The 18,132-nt window shown below is 42.5% G+C and overlaps 2 protein-coding genes and 1 pseudogene across 2 annotated transcripts; 2 read left to right on the forward strand and 1 right to left on the reverse strand.

The window, feature by feature from the left end:
* Positions 1 to 7,980: 7,980 nt before the first annotated feature.
* LOC137815581 (uncharacterized) lies at positions 7,981 to 8,619 on the forward strand. The gene is made up of 2 exons (XM_068618696.1): positions 7,981 to 8,178; positions 8,248 to 8,619. Exons 1-2 carry the CDS (start codon positions 7,981 to 7,983, stop codon positions 8,617 to 8,619), a joined length of 570 nt encoding a protein of 189 aa, XP_068474797.1.
* A 7,068-nt stretch (positions 8,620 to 15,687) lies between these two features.
* LOC137816796 (small nucleolar RNA R71) lies at positions 15,688 to 15,793 on the reverse strand (annotated as a pseudogene).
* Positions 15,794 to 16,155: 362 nt separating this feature from the next.
* LOC137815582 (uncharacterized) lies at positions 16,156 to 17,389 on the forward strand. Its single transcript, XM_068618697.1, has 2 exons — positions 16,156 to 16,453; positions 16,608 to 17,389. The coding sequence occupies exons 1-2, from the start codon at positions 16,156 to 16,158 to the stop codon at positions 17,387 to 17,389; spliced, it is 1,080 nt and encodes a 359-aa protein (XP_068474798.1).
* The last annotated feature ends 743 nt before the right edge of the window (positions 17,390 to 18,132 follow it).

The raw sequence follows: 18,132 nt of genomic DNA on the forward strand, positions 1-18,132 counted from the left end.
ATAAAATATGTTTTAGTACAAAGTATTTAGAAAAGAGTGTACCTTTACCCGGGGTCTTAAACCCCTTTTATAGATATTCCTTCAACAATTTTCATCAATCAGAATATTATTTCAATAACAAGAATATAATATTAACAATATAAGTCAACAACAAGAGCATTTTGTTACGTGCACCTTTATTTTCAGGTGCAATGCCACATCATTCCCAACAACTTTTATTTATATTAAAATATATGCAGACTTTAACTAATTCAATTATTCCTTCTATTGTTTTCTCTATAATTATCTTTCTCGTATACACTACCAAATATCTAGGCCGACCTCGTAACATATCATTGGGCCTATACCTGCCCAAGGCCGAGTTGAGTATAACTTGTCTAACCGAGCTTACTACACTTAAGTGCTTGGGTCGAGGACACGATAACATCCAGCTAGTACACAAGCCCCCAGCCTCGAGCCGAGCTTGACAAGGCAAATAGGCTTTCCAGTACTGGCGGCTGACATGATGTTTTCTCAGGGGTTAGTTGAGGCGCGATTACTGAAGCACCTTGTGAAAAGATGTCTCACCTTACTAAACATGGAGCGTACACGTGGCCGCCTTCTGCTAGACTTTTATGGTAATTACCTCTCCCTCATCAGAAGGAAATCTCATCCTCATATGGGTTGTCGAGGCTACTACTCTCAACCTGTTCAAGGATGCTAAACCTAAAAGCAAGTTGTAAGTAGAACACACGTTAACAACAATATAATTGATGGCAATGACCCTGGTCGCATTTTCATCAGCGAAGGTCGTCCTCAGTTCAACGTACCCTCATACTTCTATTTGATCTCCCACAAAGCCGACCAAACATCCATCGTATGGCCTCAACTGGTCAACCTTGGCTTTTTCGTTTGCTTCTTGGAGGGCTCTCATGGTCTCTATGTGATGTGAGTTGATTTTTAGATGTTTTCATTTATGGTGACACTTTTACTTAAGATTGGGATTTTAACAATTAATAGTGAGGACCTAAGGAAGATTCCACTGGACACGAACTTAACCAAGTGTTAAGTAAGTGTGAAGGTTCACTTCACAGAGGCAAAGATGAAAAACAAGATATGGTGAGAATGAGATGCAATTGCAAAATTGAAAATGGGCACAAGGTAACATCAATGGTGGTCATGGCCTCCCAAATGATGAACCATACTCATTTATGAGTGAAATCCAAGAGCAACAAAGAAGATAAACTAAGAGACAAACACATAAAATGGAATGGAGAAAATGGAAGGAAAATGGAATGAGAAAACTTATGATTGTGGGTGAGAAATTTCATGCCACTTGGAGGGTGATGTGCTCCAAGATGAGTGTGTTGGCCACCACTGGAGAGCTTCCCAATCACTCAAGATAAGACCTCAAACCTAAGAGGACATAAGCCTCACTAAGAGCTAACACAATTTGTGCAGAGTTTCTTTACTTCATTCAAATTCAACTTGTAAAATTCAATGGGTAGGCCTCCTATTTATAGGTGAAGGAGCCTTGGAACACAAGCAAGAGGGTAGGATGGGAAAAGGGAAAAATGGGAAGCCTTAGGGTTTGACTAAGTCAAACCCACACCTTAGGCTTGTCATTCTAGAAACTAGGTCAAATTACCTTCCTAAAGGGCTAGGAACAAGCTAAAATAATACCTACACCCCTATTATGCTAAAGGCACCTTCTTCTAGCCTATCTTTTCTATTTGGACCCCTAAAGTGAGCCCAAATTATTTATAACATATTCTATTCTATTGAAATTAACAATAATGAAACCCACTGATGCTCAACACCCAAAGCCTGTGCTCTGCTCCTCGTGATCCTCTAGGGCAAACTAGGTGTTGAGGTAGTGATTGGAGAATCTTGGCTTGAGACATGCTTCTAGTCTTCCTCCTTAGAGGTTGGGCCTGGTCCATAGGCACACTCCCTCCTGGGTCCTCATCATGATCTCCGGGTGGGAGGGAATTCGTCCACGCATTTTGAAGACTGGCAAAGAAAGGAGTCAGATCATTGATATTGAAAGAATTACTACCTAAATATGTATCAGGTAAATACAACTCATATGCATTGTCATTGATCCTCTTAATGACCTGAAAAGGGCCATCACCACGAGGTAGAAGTTTGGTCTTCCTTTGAGTAGGGAAGCGATCCTTCCTCAAGTGAAGCCAAACCCAATCTCCATGTTCAAAGATTAATGCCTTACACCCCTTTTTGGCATGCTCGACATACTTGCTTACCTTCCTTTCAATTTGAGGCTTGATTTAGTGGTGCAAGTCTTTAATAAAGGAAGCTTTTTCAAAATCATCTTTGCACAACACCTCATCAAGTATGGGAATAGGAAGGAGGTCAAGGGGTGTGAGGGGATTGAAACCATACACAACCTCAAAAGGAGTGTGGGAAGTAGTAGAATTTACTACTCTATTATAAGCAAACTCAATATGAGGTATCAAGTTTTCCCACACCCATGGGTTCTCGGAAATAAGGCACCTCAACATTTGACCCAAAGTCCTATTAACAACTGCTGTCTGACCATCAGTTTGGGGATGGCAAGTAGTAGAAAACAAGAGTTTAGTTCCAAGTTTTCCCCAAAAGGTCCTCCAGAAGTGATTTAAGAACTTAGAATCTTTTTCTAATACAATACTTTTAGGAAGCCCATGCAATCTAACTACTTCCTTGAAAAAGAGATTTGCAATAAAACAAGCATCATCTACTTTGTGGCATGGAATGAAGTGAGCCATTCTAGAAAACCGGTCCACTACCACAAAGATAGAGTCCATACCCTTTAATGTCTTGGGAAGACCTAGAATGAAATCCATGGAAATGTCTACCCAAGGCATGTTCGGGATGGGGAAATGGGTATATAAACCATGGGGTTGTACTTTAGACTTAGCCTTCCTACATGTTATGCACTTATCACAAAAGCTATGTACGAATTTGCGCATGTGAAGCCAAAAGAAATGCTCATGCAATGTGTCTAATGTCTTAGCTACCCCAAAGTGTCCCATAAGACCACCCTCATGTGCCTCTCTAACAAGAGATTGCCTCAAAGACTCTTGGGGAACACAAAGTATTTTCTCTTTAAAGAGAAAACCATCATGTATAAAAAAAGTCTTTTTGTCCTCCCTTTCAACACTCTTGATAGATGTGAGAGAAATTAAGGTCATCCTTATAGATTTCCTTTATGTGATCAAATCCTAAAAGTTGAGTATCCAAAACATTTAACAAGGTTTGTCTTCTTGAAAGAGCATCGACAACCACATTAGCTTTACCTTGCTTATGTTTGATCACATAAGGAAATTGCTCAATGAACTCTACCCATTTGGCACGTCTCTTGTTGAGCTTGATTTGGCCTTTCAAATACTTAAGGGACTCATGATCACTATGGATCACAAATCCCTTTGGAAAAAGGTAGTGTTGCCAATTTTACAAGGCTCTCACAAGAGCATAAAGCTTCTTGTCATAGGTAGAGTAATTGAGATGACTCCCCTTGAGTTTCTCACTAAAATAAGCTGTGGGGTGACCCTCTTGAAGGAGGACAACCCCAATGCCTATGTTGGAGGCATCACATTCTCTTTCAAATGTCTTAGTAAAGTTAGGGAGTGCTAAAATGGGTGCCTCAGTCAATTTATCTTTCAAAGTTTCAAAAGCTTTCACATGTTTTTGGCCCCATTAAACACCACATCCTTCTTTACTATGGCATTTAGAGGTGCGACAATGGTATTAAAGTCTTTCACAAACCACCTATAGAAACTAGCAAGGCCATGAAAACTTCGTACCTCACTAACATTGGTGGGTGTGGGCCAATGTCTAATTGCTGCAACCTTTTCCTCATCCACATGCACCCCTTTATAACTCACAACAAACCCTAGAAAGACTATATGGTCTATTGGAACATTTGGCTGGATTAGCATACAATCTTTCTTCCTAAGGGTTTCCAACACTTGCCTAACATGCTCCTTATGGTCCTCTAAAGACAAGTGTCCCGACTAGTCCTCGGTCATTGACTCTAGTGACTGACCTCAAACATCGCACACCGGTGCCTGATAGTGGAGGTGGGCCACGCAAGGTGGGCCCCAAACACACCTATCAAGGGATTGGTCAATCTTCGGACATCGGTACCATAAACCTCGCCGTCAGAAGGAGTGATCAAACCTCGCCAACAGAGGGAGAGAATAGACATCAACGGTCTGAACGTTTGTATTGGGCCACATAAGGTGGGCCCCAGAATTATACTAAGTTATCAGTTAAAACATCATATATGAGAAAAGCCCAAGTCACGAGGGATCCATGCATGTGGTGTGTATAGCGCATTCAGGTGCGACACGAGTAAGTCATCTTTGGAGGCGCTAAGGCCCATTAGGGTTAGGGTTTCCAAGGGAAGTTGCATGCATGACATGTGAATACTTAAGGCACCCGCAAAACAGATGGCGCTAGAGATTAGATGTACAGGTTGGTACCCAAGCGACCACTCTGTTAGTCGTTGCACTCCAGTTAACGGAAGTCCCATGTGCTAGATTACGCTGATATTATGTAATAGCTGCGCATGGGCATTCTCCAAGGAACCCTAGACACGGGAAAGGAAACAAAGGTAAATCCTAGTTTCAACCTATATAAAGGGTGCTAAGAACCTTAACAAGGTACACAGTTTTTAAAACTGAAACTACTTATACACTTGGTGTTTCTTTGCCCTTATACTGACTTGAGCGTCGGAGTGCAAAAGGCCGTCAAGACGCCCTTTGTCTTTGCAGGTGAGCGATTCTTTGATTAAGGAGGTACGATTCTCAGACGGAGATAGGAGGGCCAAAGGCTACCGTTCGAGTCAACCGACGAAGCGAGTCAATCGGCGAGAACATTTGGCGCCCACCGTGGGGCCCGATAAAACAAGGTCCCACTCATAATCATTTTAAAAGTTTTTACCAACGATATGAGGAGTACGAGGCAAGGATCTGTTGTAGCCGCAGGTGTTGCGCCGCCTGGAGGAGACAACGTTACCACGCAACAACTCTTGGAGACCATGCGCGCCCTCCAAGAGGCGGTGGCAGCATCTAGGGTTGAGATTGCCGCATCACGTGCGGACAATGAAGAGCTGCACATAACCAATGAGGAACTGTACAGAGATTTGCAACAAGCGGGTGAGCGCACGGTGGATGAACGTGCCCCACCCGTACCACTTAGGGCACGTCCCATGCCGTTCTCTCAGGCGATCATGGATACAGCGTTGCCAACCACATCTTTGGGCCCGAAGGTCACCTTCACAGATGTAGAGGACCCAAAGGCTCATCTCACGATGTTCCTCACCCAGATGATGCTCACAGGGGGATCTGACCCTGTGTACTACAAGCTGTTAATGAGCACGTTGGCAGGCGCGACGTTGGAGTGGTTCGTCAGATGGACACATCACTACCTTCAACCAGTTCGCGATGCTGTTCAAAGAACAATACCTTGTTAACAGGGCCCGCACTTGAATCTCTTATGATGTCTTTAACATTAAGCAGTACTAGGGAGAGTCCTTAAAGGAGTTCTTGAAAAGGTTTGGGGTCCAGGTAGTAAGGTTGAAACCCACAAATAAGGCCATGATGGTGCACGCCTTCGTTAAGAGAATGCTGTCAGGACCCTTCAGTGAATCACTCCTAAGATTCTACCCAAAGACGTTCAACGATATCAGACGTTGGGCTTTGGCGCACATCGTTGCGGACGATCAAGTCACAGAGAAACGTGGTCTCGTCGGTCCTGTCCGACCTCGAGCAGTAGGTTGACCTCAGCCCATGAGGTGCACGAGGTGAACATAGAGAAGAAGGGCGCGGGGAAACCCTACGAACAGTCCCAGGCGAGGACGCGCACGCGAAGGGACCCGCCCACGAAACATAATTTTCGTGTAGAGCTCAAGGAGCTGATCGTTATTCCTAACATAGCGACAAGATTGAAGATACCCCTCAGACAGAAAGAAAGATGGGCCCAACAAGAACGCTTGGTGTGAATTCCACCAAGCATATGACCACGCCATACACAATTGCTTAGCCCTGCGCACCAACTGGATGAGCTCGTGAAAAGCCGCTTCTTGAAGGACTACCTCCAAGAGCCGCAGTGGTAACCACAGGGGCAGATCAGGGGCATGAAGTGCCCATTTATGGTGAGATCAACACCATCTCTGGACGATTTTCTGGAGGGGGATGCATTGCCTCCCAGCGGAAGAAGTACGCACGAAAGGTAATGGCAGTTGAGGTACAAGAGACAGATCAAACTCTCAATGTCGACCTCGTCTTCACCAAGGCCGAAGACCAGGATGTCATACCACATGACAATGACCAGGTGGTAATTTCGGTAGTTACAACAGGGAGAAGGGTGCATCGCGTCCTCATAGACCCAGGAAGTTCAACTGATGTGATGTTCTGGCCGACCTTCAACAAGTTGCAGCTGTCTCCAGACCAGTTGAGACCTTATACCGATTGCTTGTACGGTTTCGCTAGAGACCAGGTGGAGGTACGTAGGCATATAGAGCTGAGGACGACCTTCACAGATGGCACAACTTCATGCACTGCCACATCAGGTATCTTGTTGTTAACGCCCCATCAGCCTACCATATGTTGTTAAGTAGACCTGCTTTGAATAGGATTGGAGCGATTGCCTCTACGAGGCATATGAAGATGAAGCTACCTTCCCTCGAGGGTATGGTGATCACCACCAAGTCTGATCAAAAAGAGGCTAAGAAGTGTTACGAAAATAGCCTCAAGACGAAGAGAGGGGTGTTCGCTGTTACCACTCAGCCTCCAAGGGAAGAAGGGGTCACCTGCGCACAGATCGCTCAGGAGAGACGGCCCGAACCCGCCAGAGACATGCTAGGGCGAGAGATAGGTGGGAAGGTGTTGAAACTTGGCAAATCTTTGGGCCAAGAGACACGGGATCAGATTGTCGAGGTCATAGCACAACACCTTGATGCTTTTGCGTGGTCTGCCTCTGACATGCCTGGCATAGATCCTGACTTCCTGTGTCATCGTCTCACCATGGACCCCCAGGTCTGACCTATTCGCCAAAGAAACCGAAAGTTCAATGAGGAGAGGCGTCATGTCATTCGCGAAGAGAGAGAAACTGCTGAAGGTTGGCCACATTAGGGAGATACAATACCCTGAATGGCTGGCTTATGTGGTGCTAGTGAAGAAGGCCAGCGGGAAATGGAGGATGTGCATTGACTTCACAGACCTCAACAAGGCATGTCCGAAGGACTCCTACCCGCTGCCCAGTATCGATGCTTTGGTAGACAGTGCGTCTGGCTGCAGACTGCTCAGCTTCTTGGATGCCTTTTCTGGTTACAACCAGATCATGATGCACCCCAAGGACGAGTGCAAGACAGCGTTCATGACAGAGTTGTCTTGTTATTGTTATAAGGTGATGCCCTTTGGGCTTAAAAATGTAGGGGTTACATACCAAAGGCTGATGGACAGAGTGTTAACGCCCATGCTAGGATGGAATGTCCAAGCGTATGTAGATGACATGGTGGTCACCTCCCAACAGAGGGAGCAACACGTAGCAGACCTGGAGGACCTATTCACCACAATAGATAAGTACAGGCTAAAGCTGAACCCGAAGAAATGTGTGTTCGGGGTGGAGGCAAGCAAGTTCTTGGGGTTCCTACTCACTGAACGTGGGATAGAGGTAATTCCTGAGAAGTGCGCTGCGATAATAGCAATGAGGAGCCCGATCTCAGTTAAGGAGGTACAACAATTGACAGGGCACATGGCCGCTCTGTCCAGATTCGTATCAGTAGGAGGAGATAAGGGGCATCCTTACTTCCAGTGCTTGAAGAGAAACATCAGGTTCATATGGACTAGAGAGTGCGAAGAGGAGTTCTTAAAATTGAAGGAGTACTTGGGCAGTCCACCAGTGTTGTGCAAGCCAGAACTAGGCACTCCCCTCCGCCTATACTTCGTAGTTACAGAGAAGCCGATTAGTTCGGTTCTGCTATAAGAGCAGGACCAGATGCAAAAGCTGATCTACTTTGTTAGCAAAGTGCTGCAGGGGCCAGAGGTGAGATACCAGGCCTTAGAGAAAGCAGCCATGACAGTAGTGTTCTCAGCGCGAAGACTTCGCCACTACTTCCAGAGCTTTACCGTGATAGTGATGACAGACCTTCTAATTCACAAGGTCTTACAGAAGCTAGATGTGGCAGGAAGGATGGTGCGATGGACGGTAGAGCTATCAGAGTTCGATGTGCAGTATGAACCTAGTGGCCCCATTAAAGGCTAGGTTTACACTGACTTTGTAGTAGAGCTCTCCTCGACAGCCATACACCAAGAAGGAGTAGGTTTCAGATGGGTAGTCTCTATAGATGGTTCCTCCAACCAACAAGGTAGTGGGGCTGGTGTCATCTTGGAAGGACTAGATGGGTTGCTAATTGAGCAAGCCCTACGGTTCGCTTTCAAGGCCAATAACAACCAGACAGAGTATGAGGCCCTGATCGCCGAAATGCTGTTGGCTAAGGAGATGGGAACAAAAGGTTTGCTGGCGAAGAGTGACTCCTTGTTAGTCACAAGTCAGGTCACGGGGGAGTACCAAGCTAAGGACCCTCAAATGGCCGCATACCTAGAGTACGTCCTGGTTCTGAAGGAAACGTTTTAGGTGTTTGAGTTAGTCCACGTTCCCAGAGAATAAAATGCCCTAGCAGACTTGCTTGCAAAGCTCGCTAGTTCGGGTAAGGGGGGCAGGCAGAGGATAGTAATTCAGGAGACCTTGAGGACACCTCGAACTACCGCAAACAATATGGCAGAAGTCCAGAAGATCAACACATCGGAGGGAGTGAGGAGGAGTCATCGGTCGTTAACGCATGAGACGTTGGAAACGCCCACAATAAGCGTGTACCCGGTTGCTGGGGAGATGTTGTCGCAGGTTTACCAAGTTGAAACAGGAGAAACTTGGATGACACCCTACCAACGCTATTTGGCTGATGAGATACTTCTGCTAGAGCCCACAGAGGCTAGAAAAATAAAGGAAAATTCGAGCAAGTAGACCTTCATCGATGGAAAGTTATTCAGGCATGGGTTCACCCACCCTATCCTGGTGTGTGTAAGTGTAGAGCAGTGCACGCGCATTATGGCAGAACTGCATGAGGGAATATGCCGTAGCCACATCGGCGAAGGCCATTCGCGCGAGATATTATTGGCCAACCATGAGGGAAGATTGCAAGAGGTATGCACAGCGGTGCAAACAGTGCCAACAACATACCGACTGACATAAGGTGCCTCCAGAAGAGCTTAGGTCGATCTACAGCCCATGGCCATTTCATACGTGGGGGATCGACATTCTGGGGCCCTTCCCTTTGGTAGTGCGGAAGATGAAGTACCTCGTGGTTGCCATAGAGTACTTCACAAAGTGGATAGAGGTTGAGCCAGTAGGGCAGATCACAACCCATAAGATCCAACACTTTGTGTGGAAGAATATAGTGTGCCGCTTTGGAATCCCAAAGAGGTTGGTTTCTGATAATGGTACCTAGTTTGCAAGCCAACAATTGGGCAAGTTATGTACAGAGCTGGGAGTAAAGCAAGTGTTCACATCAGTTGAACACCCCCAGACGAACGGGCAGGTCGAGTCTGCCAACCGAGTTCTGCTCAGAGGTCTGAAGAGAAGGCTAGAAAAAGCCAAAGGGACCTGGAAAGAAGAAGTTCCTAGAATTGTGTGGGCTTACCACACTACTCCCCAGTCCACAACCAGAGAAACACCCTTTAACTTGGTGTACGATTCAGACACAATGATTCCAGTAGAAATCCAGGAGAACTCACCACGTTTCCAGAACTTCGTGGTCGAAGAGTCCAATGAAGAGAGAAAGGTGAACCTGGACCTGCTGGACAAAGTAAGGGAGGAAGCGAGGATTAAGGCTGAAGCCTTGAAGAGGAGGGTGAAGTACAAGTACAACTCCAAGCTGAGACCTCGGCAGTTCCAGGTCGCCGACTTGGTGATGCGAAAGGCCCACCCGTACTAACTAGAAAACAAGTTGCCCCCCAAATGGACTGGTCCTTTCAGAGTGACAGAGGCCCTTGGGAATTACAGGCTCGAGACGTTAGAAGGTGGTGCGGTCCCTCGTACTTGGAACGCGACCAACCTTAAGTTTAGTTTAGTTAAGATGTTTTGCATTGTACACGATTTAGTGGGACACTCTTTTTCCCTTATAAGGGTTTTTTAACGAGGTCACTGAATAAAATTTCAGTTATTTAGTTAAGAAATATGTGTACAGTGCAGTTAATGAACCTCTCCCTTAAAGTGATACACCAAGAGCGAAGGTAGTATGGTTCCCCAGTGAGCCCCCTCTTGAGTGAGTTCACCATGGCGAAGAATAGTATGGTTCGCCAGTTAATGAACCTCTCCCTTGAAGTGATACACCAAGAGCGGAGGTAGTATGGTTCCCCAGTGAGCCCCCTCTTGAGTGAGTTCACCAAGGCGAAGAATAGTATGGTTCGCCAGTTAATGAACCTCTTCCTCGAAGTGATACACCAAGATCAGAGGTAGTGTGGTTCCCCAGTAAGCCCCCTCTTATGTGAGTTCACCAAGGCGAAGAATAGTATGGTTCGCCAGTTGAAACCTGTTCCTTGACTTTTTTACAGCAAGGTTGCGGTTAGTTATTTAAACTTGTCCCTTGACTTTTTACAGCAAGGTAGCGGGTCAGACATTAAAAACCTATCCCTTGACTTTTTATAGCGAGGTTGCGGTCAGTGATTAAGATATGTCCCTTGACTTTTTATAGCAAGGTTGCGGTCAGTGATTCGGACCCGTCCCTTCACTTCATATAGCAAGGTAGCGGTCAGTTATTAAGAACCTGTCCCTTGACTTCGTACAACAAGGACGAGGTCAGACAAGAACCGTTCACTTGGGTTAGAAACACCAAGGTTGGGAATAGTATGGTTCCTTAGTGAGCCTCCCTATTGCGTGGGAACGCCAAGGTCGGACAATATGGTTTGATAGTTACATCCTCTCCTACCCCATGGGCAAGGACAAGGTCAGTTACGGACCATTCACCTGGGTTAGAAATGCCAAGGCTAGGAATAGTATGGTTCCTGAGTGAGCCTCCCTCTTATGCGGGAACGCCAGGGTCGAAAAGTATGGTTCACCAGTTAAATTCACCCTTACCCTCGTAACGTAGGGTCGAGATAGGAAGGATACACTTCTCCCTTGTTTGTAAGTCAAGGTCGAGAGCGGTGTGGTTCACCAGTGTTACCAGCAGGGCATTCTCGTTGACCTGAAGAGGGTAGGGATGAGATCGACAGGGAGACCTTTCCCGTATCTTGCAAGAGGAAAATCAAAGCAGCATGAGGAGTTTTCCTTATCCTCGTAGGACAAATATTAGGCTGAGGGTTTACGCAGGTATCACCAGGGCATTGAAGACAATAAGGGTCAAGAGAAGCCAAAGTAAGTGAGTGAAGCGCGCTACCTAAGAGGTAAATCTATGTCGAAGACGTTGTTAGTCAAAGTTAATACGAGATAAACCTATGCCGAAGACGCTGTTAGTCGAAGTTAATACAAAGAAAAGCAACTCAGGCAAAGAGATTAAAGAAAGAGCAGATGCTCATAAATATATATACACATACAAGGTACGAGTCGTCAAGAAGATTAAAATTTCAAAGAAGGCTACTCTCTGGGTACGAGTTGCCCATCAACAACCCACTTCGACTCTGCGAAAGGGGAAAGATCCACCTCAGGATGCACGCAGGCAAATTGAGCCATGGCATCTTGGAACCCCTTGCCATAAGCATCGGCAGTGTTATTGTTGAGTTCCTTTTCTGTCTTCTTGAAGAGCTCGACCTTCTCATCCAGCTCCCCCTCCACCTGCCCCAACTGAACTTCGCGTTGGGTGGCCCTCTCCTCCAGCTTGGCCATTTGGGCCTGCATCCCCTTGATCTTCTCCTCCAGTTTGACCACCTTATTGCGGATGTTAGAATTATAGGGTTAAAACAAGAAGGGGGTGAATTGTTTTTGAAAGATTTTCGCAAGTATTGAAGGTAGAGTGAAAGGCTATAAAGAATTAATCAATGGAAAAACTGTTTTACACTTGATGCATATATTCAACCTATTGTTTTTATTTGCAATTTTATCAAAACAGATTTAAAGCAATTTAAAGAGTGTAAGATAGAGAGATTCACACAGAATGCTTATACTGGTTCACTCAACACCTAAGCTACATCCAGTCCTTAGAAACCACTGAGAATTCACTATGTAATCAATCACAGATTACAAATTACACAACCACAAAGAGGTGACTTTGAATCCCACAAAGCCCACTCACCCTCTTTATAACACCACACACCCCAAGCCAGAATCCCACTGACTTTACAGGATTTCACACTCCAAGAATGTTGATCTTGATCCCCTCAAGAACACACAACACTTCTTGGAAACACCAGTACAAAAATACAATTATTGATAAGGAAGGGAATAGAAAACACCTGGGTAAATCACAAGATCAAAGATCAGAATACAAGACCCAATCCTATTCAACACACTTGAGATGATCCAAAGCTCTTTTCAAAACTGTTTTTGATTGATCTCTTTCTTAGTTGTTACATAGGAGCTTAAAAAACACCTTTTTATCTTTCAATCAAATGGTTAAAATAGTTTACAACAAAAACCCAAAAGCAGTTGGAATCATTCAAAACAGAAAAACCACCTAACAACATTTTGTTAAGGTTTTCAACAAAATAATCAGTTGATTTTTCGAAATAACCGATTGAATGTTTTTTGACAACATTCAAAATCACTAAGTGTCAAATAACTTGTTGTTTCGAAATTTTAACCTGTTAAAATTTCTTTGACAGCAAAGACAAAGACAAAGCTTTTTCGAATCAGTTTGAAATCTACTAAGTGTCAAACAACTTGTTAAAACGAAATTTCAACCTATTGAAATTTGTTTGATAGCAAAGGCAAAGACAAAGCTTAAAATCCACTGAGTGTCAAACAACCTTTTTAAACGAAATTTCAATCTGTTGAAATTTCACTTCCGTTTAGAATATCCATCTTTTCAAAATGTTAAAGATTCAATTGAGCTTGGATCAACTTAAGGAGTGAATTAACAAGTTTCAAACAACTAGACACACACACACACAACAACAACAAGGTCTTCAAGCTTTCCACTAGGATTTAGAGACATCAAAACATCTTGTTCAACAACAGAGAGGAAAGATCTTCGATTCCAATTGGAGGGCTTCCTGGGACTTCTCGAAGATAAGCCTCTTGACCTCTTTCTCAAATTGACGAAGACTCGCCAGCTCCTGGTACATGGCCGTTTCGCGGTTGGAGAAGGCCTTGGCTTGGAGGGCTAGCTCTTCCCTCAGCTTTGCCGTCTCAGCCCGCGAGTCTTGTGCGTCTTGCACCTTACTCAGAGCAAGGTTGAACACAATGAGGAAATCCTCGAGGCCTTGAGCCGCGCGGTCTTGGAGGAGGTTCCCGCCAAGGCTCTCCACCACCTTCGCGTCTGAGGGCTTGTTGGATGATGGTGGGAAGCTCAACAACAAAAGGAGCCTGACGATCTTGATAAGTGCCTAATTTCAGTAATATTTCATATTAAAATATAGGCACTTATTAGGATTTATTGCTAATTTACATATAAAATAATCCTTAATTTATGAATTTATACATTTTTACATTTTTTATGAGCTTTATTTGAATAAGAGCATTTTATTCCCAAATTTGGTGTTAATTGCAGATTTCTAGGGCGGATTGAAGAGTTGGAGTAAAAGAGAATAAATTGAGCTAAAAAGAGAAAGCTGGAAGGTCCCATAATGCAAAGAAAGATTGGGCCTTTTTTATGTTTTATCACTTAGCCCATTAGCGCGACACATGAAGCAACCTAACCCTAGAAAATTAGGATAAATAGGGGGGGCTAGAGGCTCAACCCTAGTGTGCCAGTTTGAAAGGAAAACACCATAGAGTGAATTGTAACCCAATTGGGAGAATGGAAGGTGATAAAAGTAAGCGTGGTTAATTCTACCCTTTGGGATTGGGAGTAATCTACTCAAGCTATTATGTATTGAGGTTATATCTTATATCTAAATATTCAGCTATTGGTTGATAATTGGTATTGGTGTTTTACTTTTAACTTTCCGTGACAAATTGAGAATCTTAAATATGACCGAGAGGTATTTTTAGGGTTCGGACATAAACATCAATACTTAACATATTTGAGTGCTAGAGATAGACTTGAAATGTTAATTGTCATTAACGTCTGATTGTGATTTCTAAGTTGTTTTTATAAGTATGTGAGAGATCAATATTTAGGAAACATTCTTAAGAATTTTATATGCGAGAGATCGATATAAATGAATTTTCTACGGGCATCAATTTCAATCAAAGAACTTAATATTGACATGCTAATCAAAATACATGAGAGTGAGAGAGATGAAACCTAATCCCTATTTTTCCAACTGAAGCAACTAATTCTTTGTTTGTTTTCTTATTGATCATTGCCAACACACTCAATTCAATACTCTTTTTATTGTTATATTTAGCGAATATTGTACTTGATAATCCACTCTTCTTGCCGTAGAAAGTCATCAAGTTTTTGGCGCCGTTGCCGGGGAACAAGTTTGATTTGTTGAGTATAGTTTACTAAATATTGTGAATATTTTAATTGTTTTGATTTATTTTAATTTTGTGTTTTAATTTTGTTTTAAATAGATTTATTTTTATTTTATCTGATTTTATTTAATTTGCTGATTTGCTGTTATTATTTTAATTCTTATTTTGATTTTATTTGTTTCTATTTATTTTCAGATTTATTTTGATTTTTCTTTTGATTTAGTTTTTATTTTATTATATTTTATTTTAGTTCCTTTTAGGTTTAGTTACGTAGTTTTATTTAGGTTTAGGTAGTTTTTATTTTTTGTTTTAATTATTTATTATTACTAGTTTTAGTTTTTATTTTTACGTAAACTTAGTTTACGTAGTATCTTTAAAATAAGTTAGTTAGTTGTTTACGAGATTATAATTTTCTGTTTTAGTTTTATTTTGTTTTTTATTCCTAGTATTTATTTGTTATTTTTAAGTATGTTATTTCTTGTTTTTATTGTTTTCTTTTATTCTGTTTTTAGTTTTTATTTTATTTTATTTTATTTTTTCTTTTCTGAATATTTTTGTTTTATTTTTTTAGTGTCATTTTAGTGTTTTGTTTTTGTTTTATTTTATTTTTAAGTTTTAATTTGTAGTTTAGACAGTTATTGATTTTATTTTAGTTAGAAATATAAATTCCTGTTTATTTTTTTTTTAAATAATAATAAAAAAATATACTATAATATTATTTTTTACTAATATTTTAGGAAAGCAACATGGCAGAAGAACAAGCAAGGAAGACACTTGGAGATTATGTCATGTACCAAGGGTTAGGGCATTTTTTTAGTATTGCAATACCTGCTACCGCCAAGGCCTTGGAAATAGATCCCGATTTTCTCACTCTTATTAGTGCCCATCAATTCACATCAATGGAACATGAGGATCCATATTCACATTTGAATACATTTTATGAATTGGTGGGAGTAATGGACTTTGAATCAGATGATGTTGATAATGTTTGTATGCGCTTGTTTCCTTTTTCATTGGCAGGAAAGGCTAAGGATTGACTTAGATCACTTCCAATTCAAAGCCTCGCTAACTGGAAGGATGCAGAGGAAAAATTTCTGCAAAGATTTTTTCCAATCTCTCGCTACATTAAAGCTAACTCTGAAATCTCTATGTTCAGACAAGGAGCAGATGAGTCTTTTTGTGAGACATGGGAAAGATTCAAGATGATATTGAGAAAATGCCCAAATCATGGGTTTGAAGACATTGCTCAACTGAGCATATTCATTAATGATCTCAAATATGATATGTAGATGCTCTTAAATGCCGGAGCTGGCGGCACAATAATGACTCTTGATGCAGAACAAGCAACAAGGATTATTAATGCATTGGCATTAGCGGATTCTGAAGACCAGTATGATGGACAAAGTACTCATAAGAAAGGATGGAAGGAAGATAAACTATTGGCTCAAAATCAAATTTTGACATAGCAGATTGAGCAGTTAACCACACAAATGGCAAAATTGCCTCAACAATTACATGCTATTCAAAGTCAGAATCAAGAATTAAGGTGCGAGCTGTGCTTACCAAAATATTTCTTCTGAAGAAAAAGTAATTTACATGGAAGATCAAGGAAAGCAAGACACTTTTCAACAACTCCAACTATTAGATCCTGTGTCCCAAGAGAGAATGAGCAAAATGGAAGATTTTACAGAAAAATCTACACACACCATGTTGGCCGTGCAAAAGAACGTTGAGAATCTGGAGACACAAATTAAGCAACTTACACAAGAGTTGAGGGAACTTAGGGAGAAATGTAATTCAATCACTACTAGAAGTGGAGTAGTTGTAGGAAAGGGGATTGGTGATAATATACAAAGTAAGGAAAGAGACATAGAGAGTGAGGAAGATAGGAAAAGTAAGGAAAGAAAAAATGAGAGGGGAGAGAAAAAAGAAGAGGAAGAAAAACACAAGAGTGAAGAGGGAGAAGAGAAAGAAAAAAAATGAGAGGGTACAAGAAGAAAAGAAAAAACTGGAAAAAGATAATGAAAAAAGAAGTGTTCCAATTGTAGATTTACCTTATCCACATGCTCCCTCCAAAAAGAATATAGAAGGACAGTTTATCAGATTCTGTGAAATTCTAAAACAACTAGAGATAAGTATTTCGTTCACTGAAGCTTTGGAACTAATGCCTACTTATGCCAGATTTATGAAGGATTTGTTGACCAAGAAGAGAAGATTAAAAGAACAAGGAATTGTGGAGCTAGAAGCAGGATGTAGTGCCATTATTAAAAAATCATTGCCACAAAAATCTAAAGATCCTGGGAGTTTTACTTTGTCAGTCATAATAGAAAATTTTACAGTGGCCAAAGCATTACTAGATCTTGGGGCAAGCATAAATCTGATGCTACTATCTATATTGAAGAAAATCGGGGATGTTGAAATTCTGCCTACAAGGATGACATTGCAATTAGCTGACAAATCAATAAAATATCCATATGGGATAGTAGAAGATCTTTTGGTGAAGGTAGACAAATTTTACTTCCCAGTTGATTTTGTGATCATGGACATAGAGGAAGATGTTGAAGTACCTCTCATTCTTGGACGCCCATTTATGAAGACTGCAAAATTTATGATTGATGTGGATGAAGGAAAGTTGAAGATTCGAGTGCAGGATGAAGAAGTTAGCTTTGATGTATTTGAAACAATGAAACATCCGATTGATCAGAAGGATTGTTTTAGAATGGATGCACTGGATGAACTGTATTTGGAAAATCACAGAGAAATGATAATGAAAATTGCGAGGACTGGGAGGAGAAGGAAGTCAAGGAATGTTTGTGATCCTGCCTGTTGACCAGAACGTTGGAACTTGCCTCGTCAAACTTGGATCGACGTGTGCACCGCTTCTACCTCCGTCCTTCGTCGCGATCCACCTCAAGAACCTGCAAAAGAACAGAGCGGCGCCGCTGCGGCCGATCGCACTCCAACGCCCAAGTCAGTGACCGAACCACCAAATACTAAGAGCAAGAACACTCAAGAACTCTCAAGGAACCGTGCAATGTTCTCTCTCACAGTATGCTCAAGAACTCGCAAGTGTAAAGAGTAAAATCTGAACGTGCGTACCTCAGAAGTTCGTTGAGAACTCTTATATACCTGGTCACTTTCTCTCTCCTGGCAGTTACAGACCTGGACACGTGGCTCGCATCCAGTCGTACACATGCCATCATTTGGAGCCTCCTTGACTTGGGCGCTGCTTCTGACTCTCTTTTGGCTAAGTTACTTATGCATGGTACTGCCCAGTGCATAGCTAACTTGGGAGTGCGATCTCTATTGGAACTGGCGAGTTAGGGTGCCTTCGTACACCTTCCCTGTGGTCTCGCCGGCCGCCTTCATAATCTGCGCCACCTTCATCTCTGGCGATGTGCTTGCTCTGGCGATCTCCAATCACTTGGTCGCCTGGTTTACATCTGGCGACTCTATCTTTAACCCGGTGATCGCCGGTTCTGGTATGCTGGAGATCGGAACACGCCAACTTAATAACTGGCGTCTTCACGAGCCCCCCGACTTCCTCCCCTTCTGCCAACCTGGCGCCTTGTC

This window comes from Phaseolus vulgaris, chromosome 1 (genome assembly GCF_000499845.2).
Source record: "Phaseolus vulgaris cultivar G19833 chromosome 1, P. vulgaris v2.0, whole genome shotgun sequence".
NCBI lineage: Eukaryota > Viridiplantae > Streptophyta > Magnoliopsida > Fabales > Fabaceae > Phaseolus > Phaseolus vulgaris.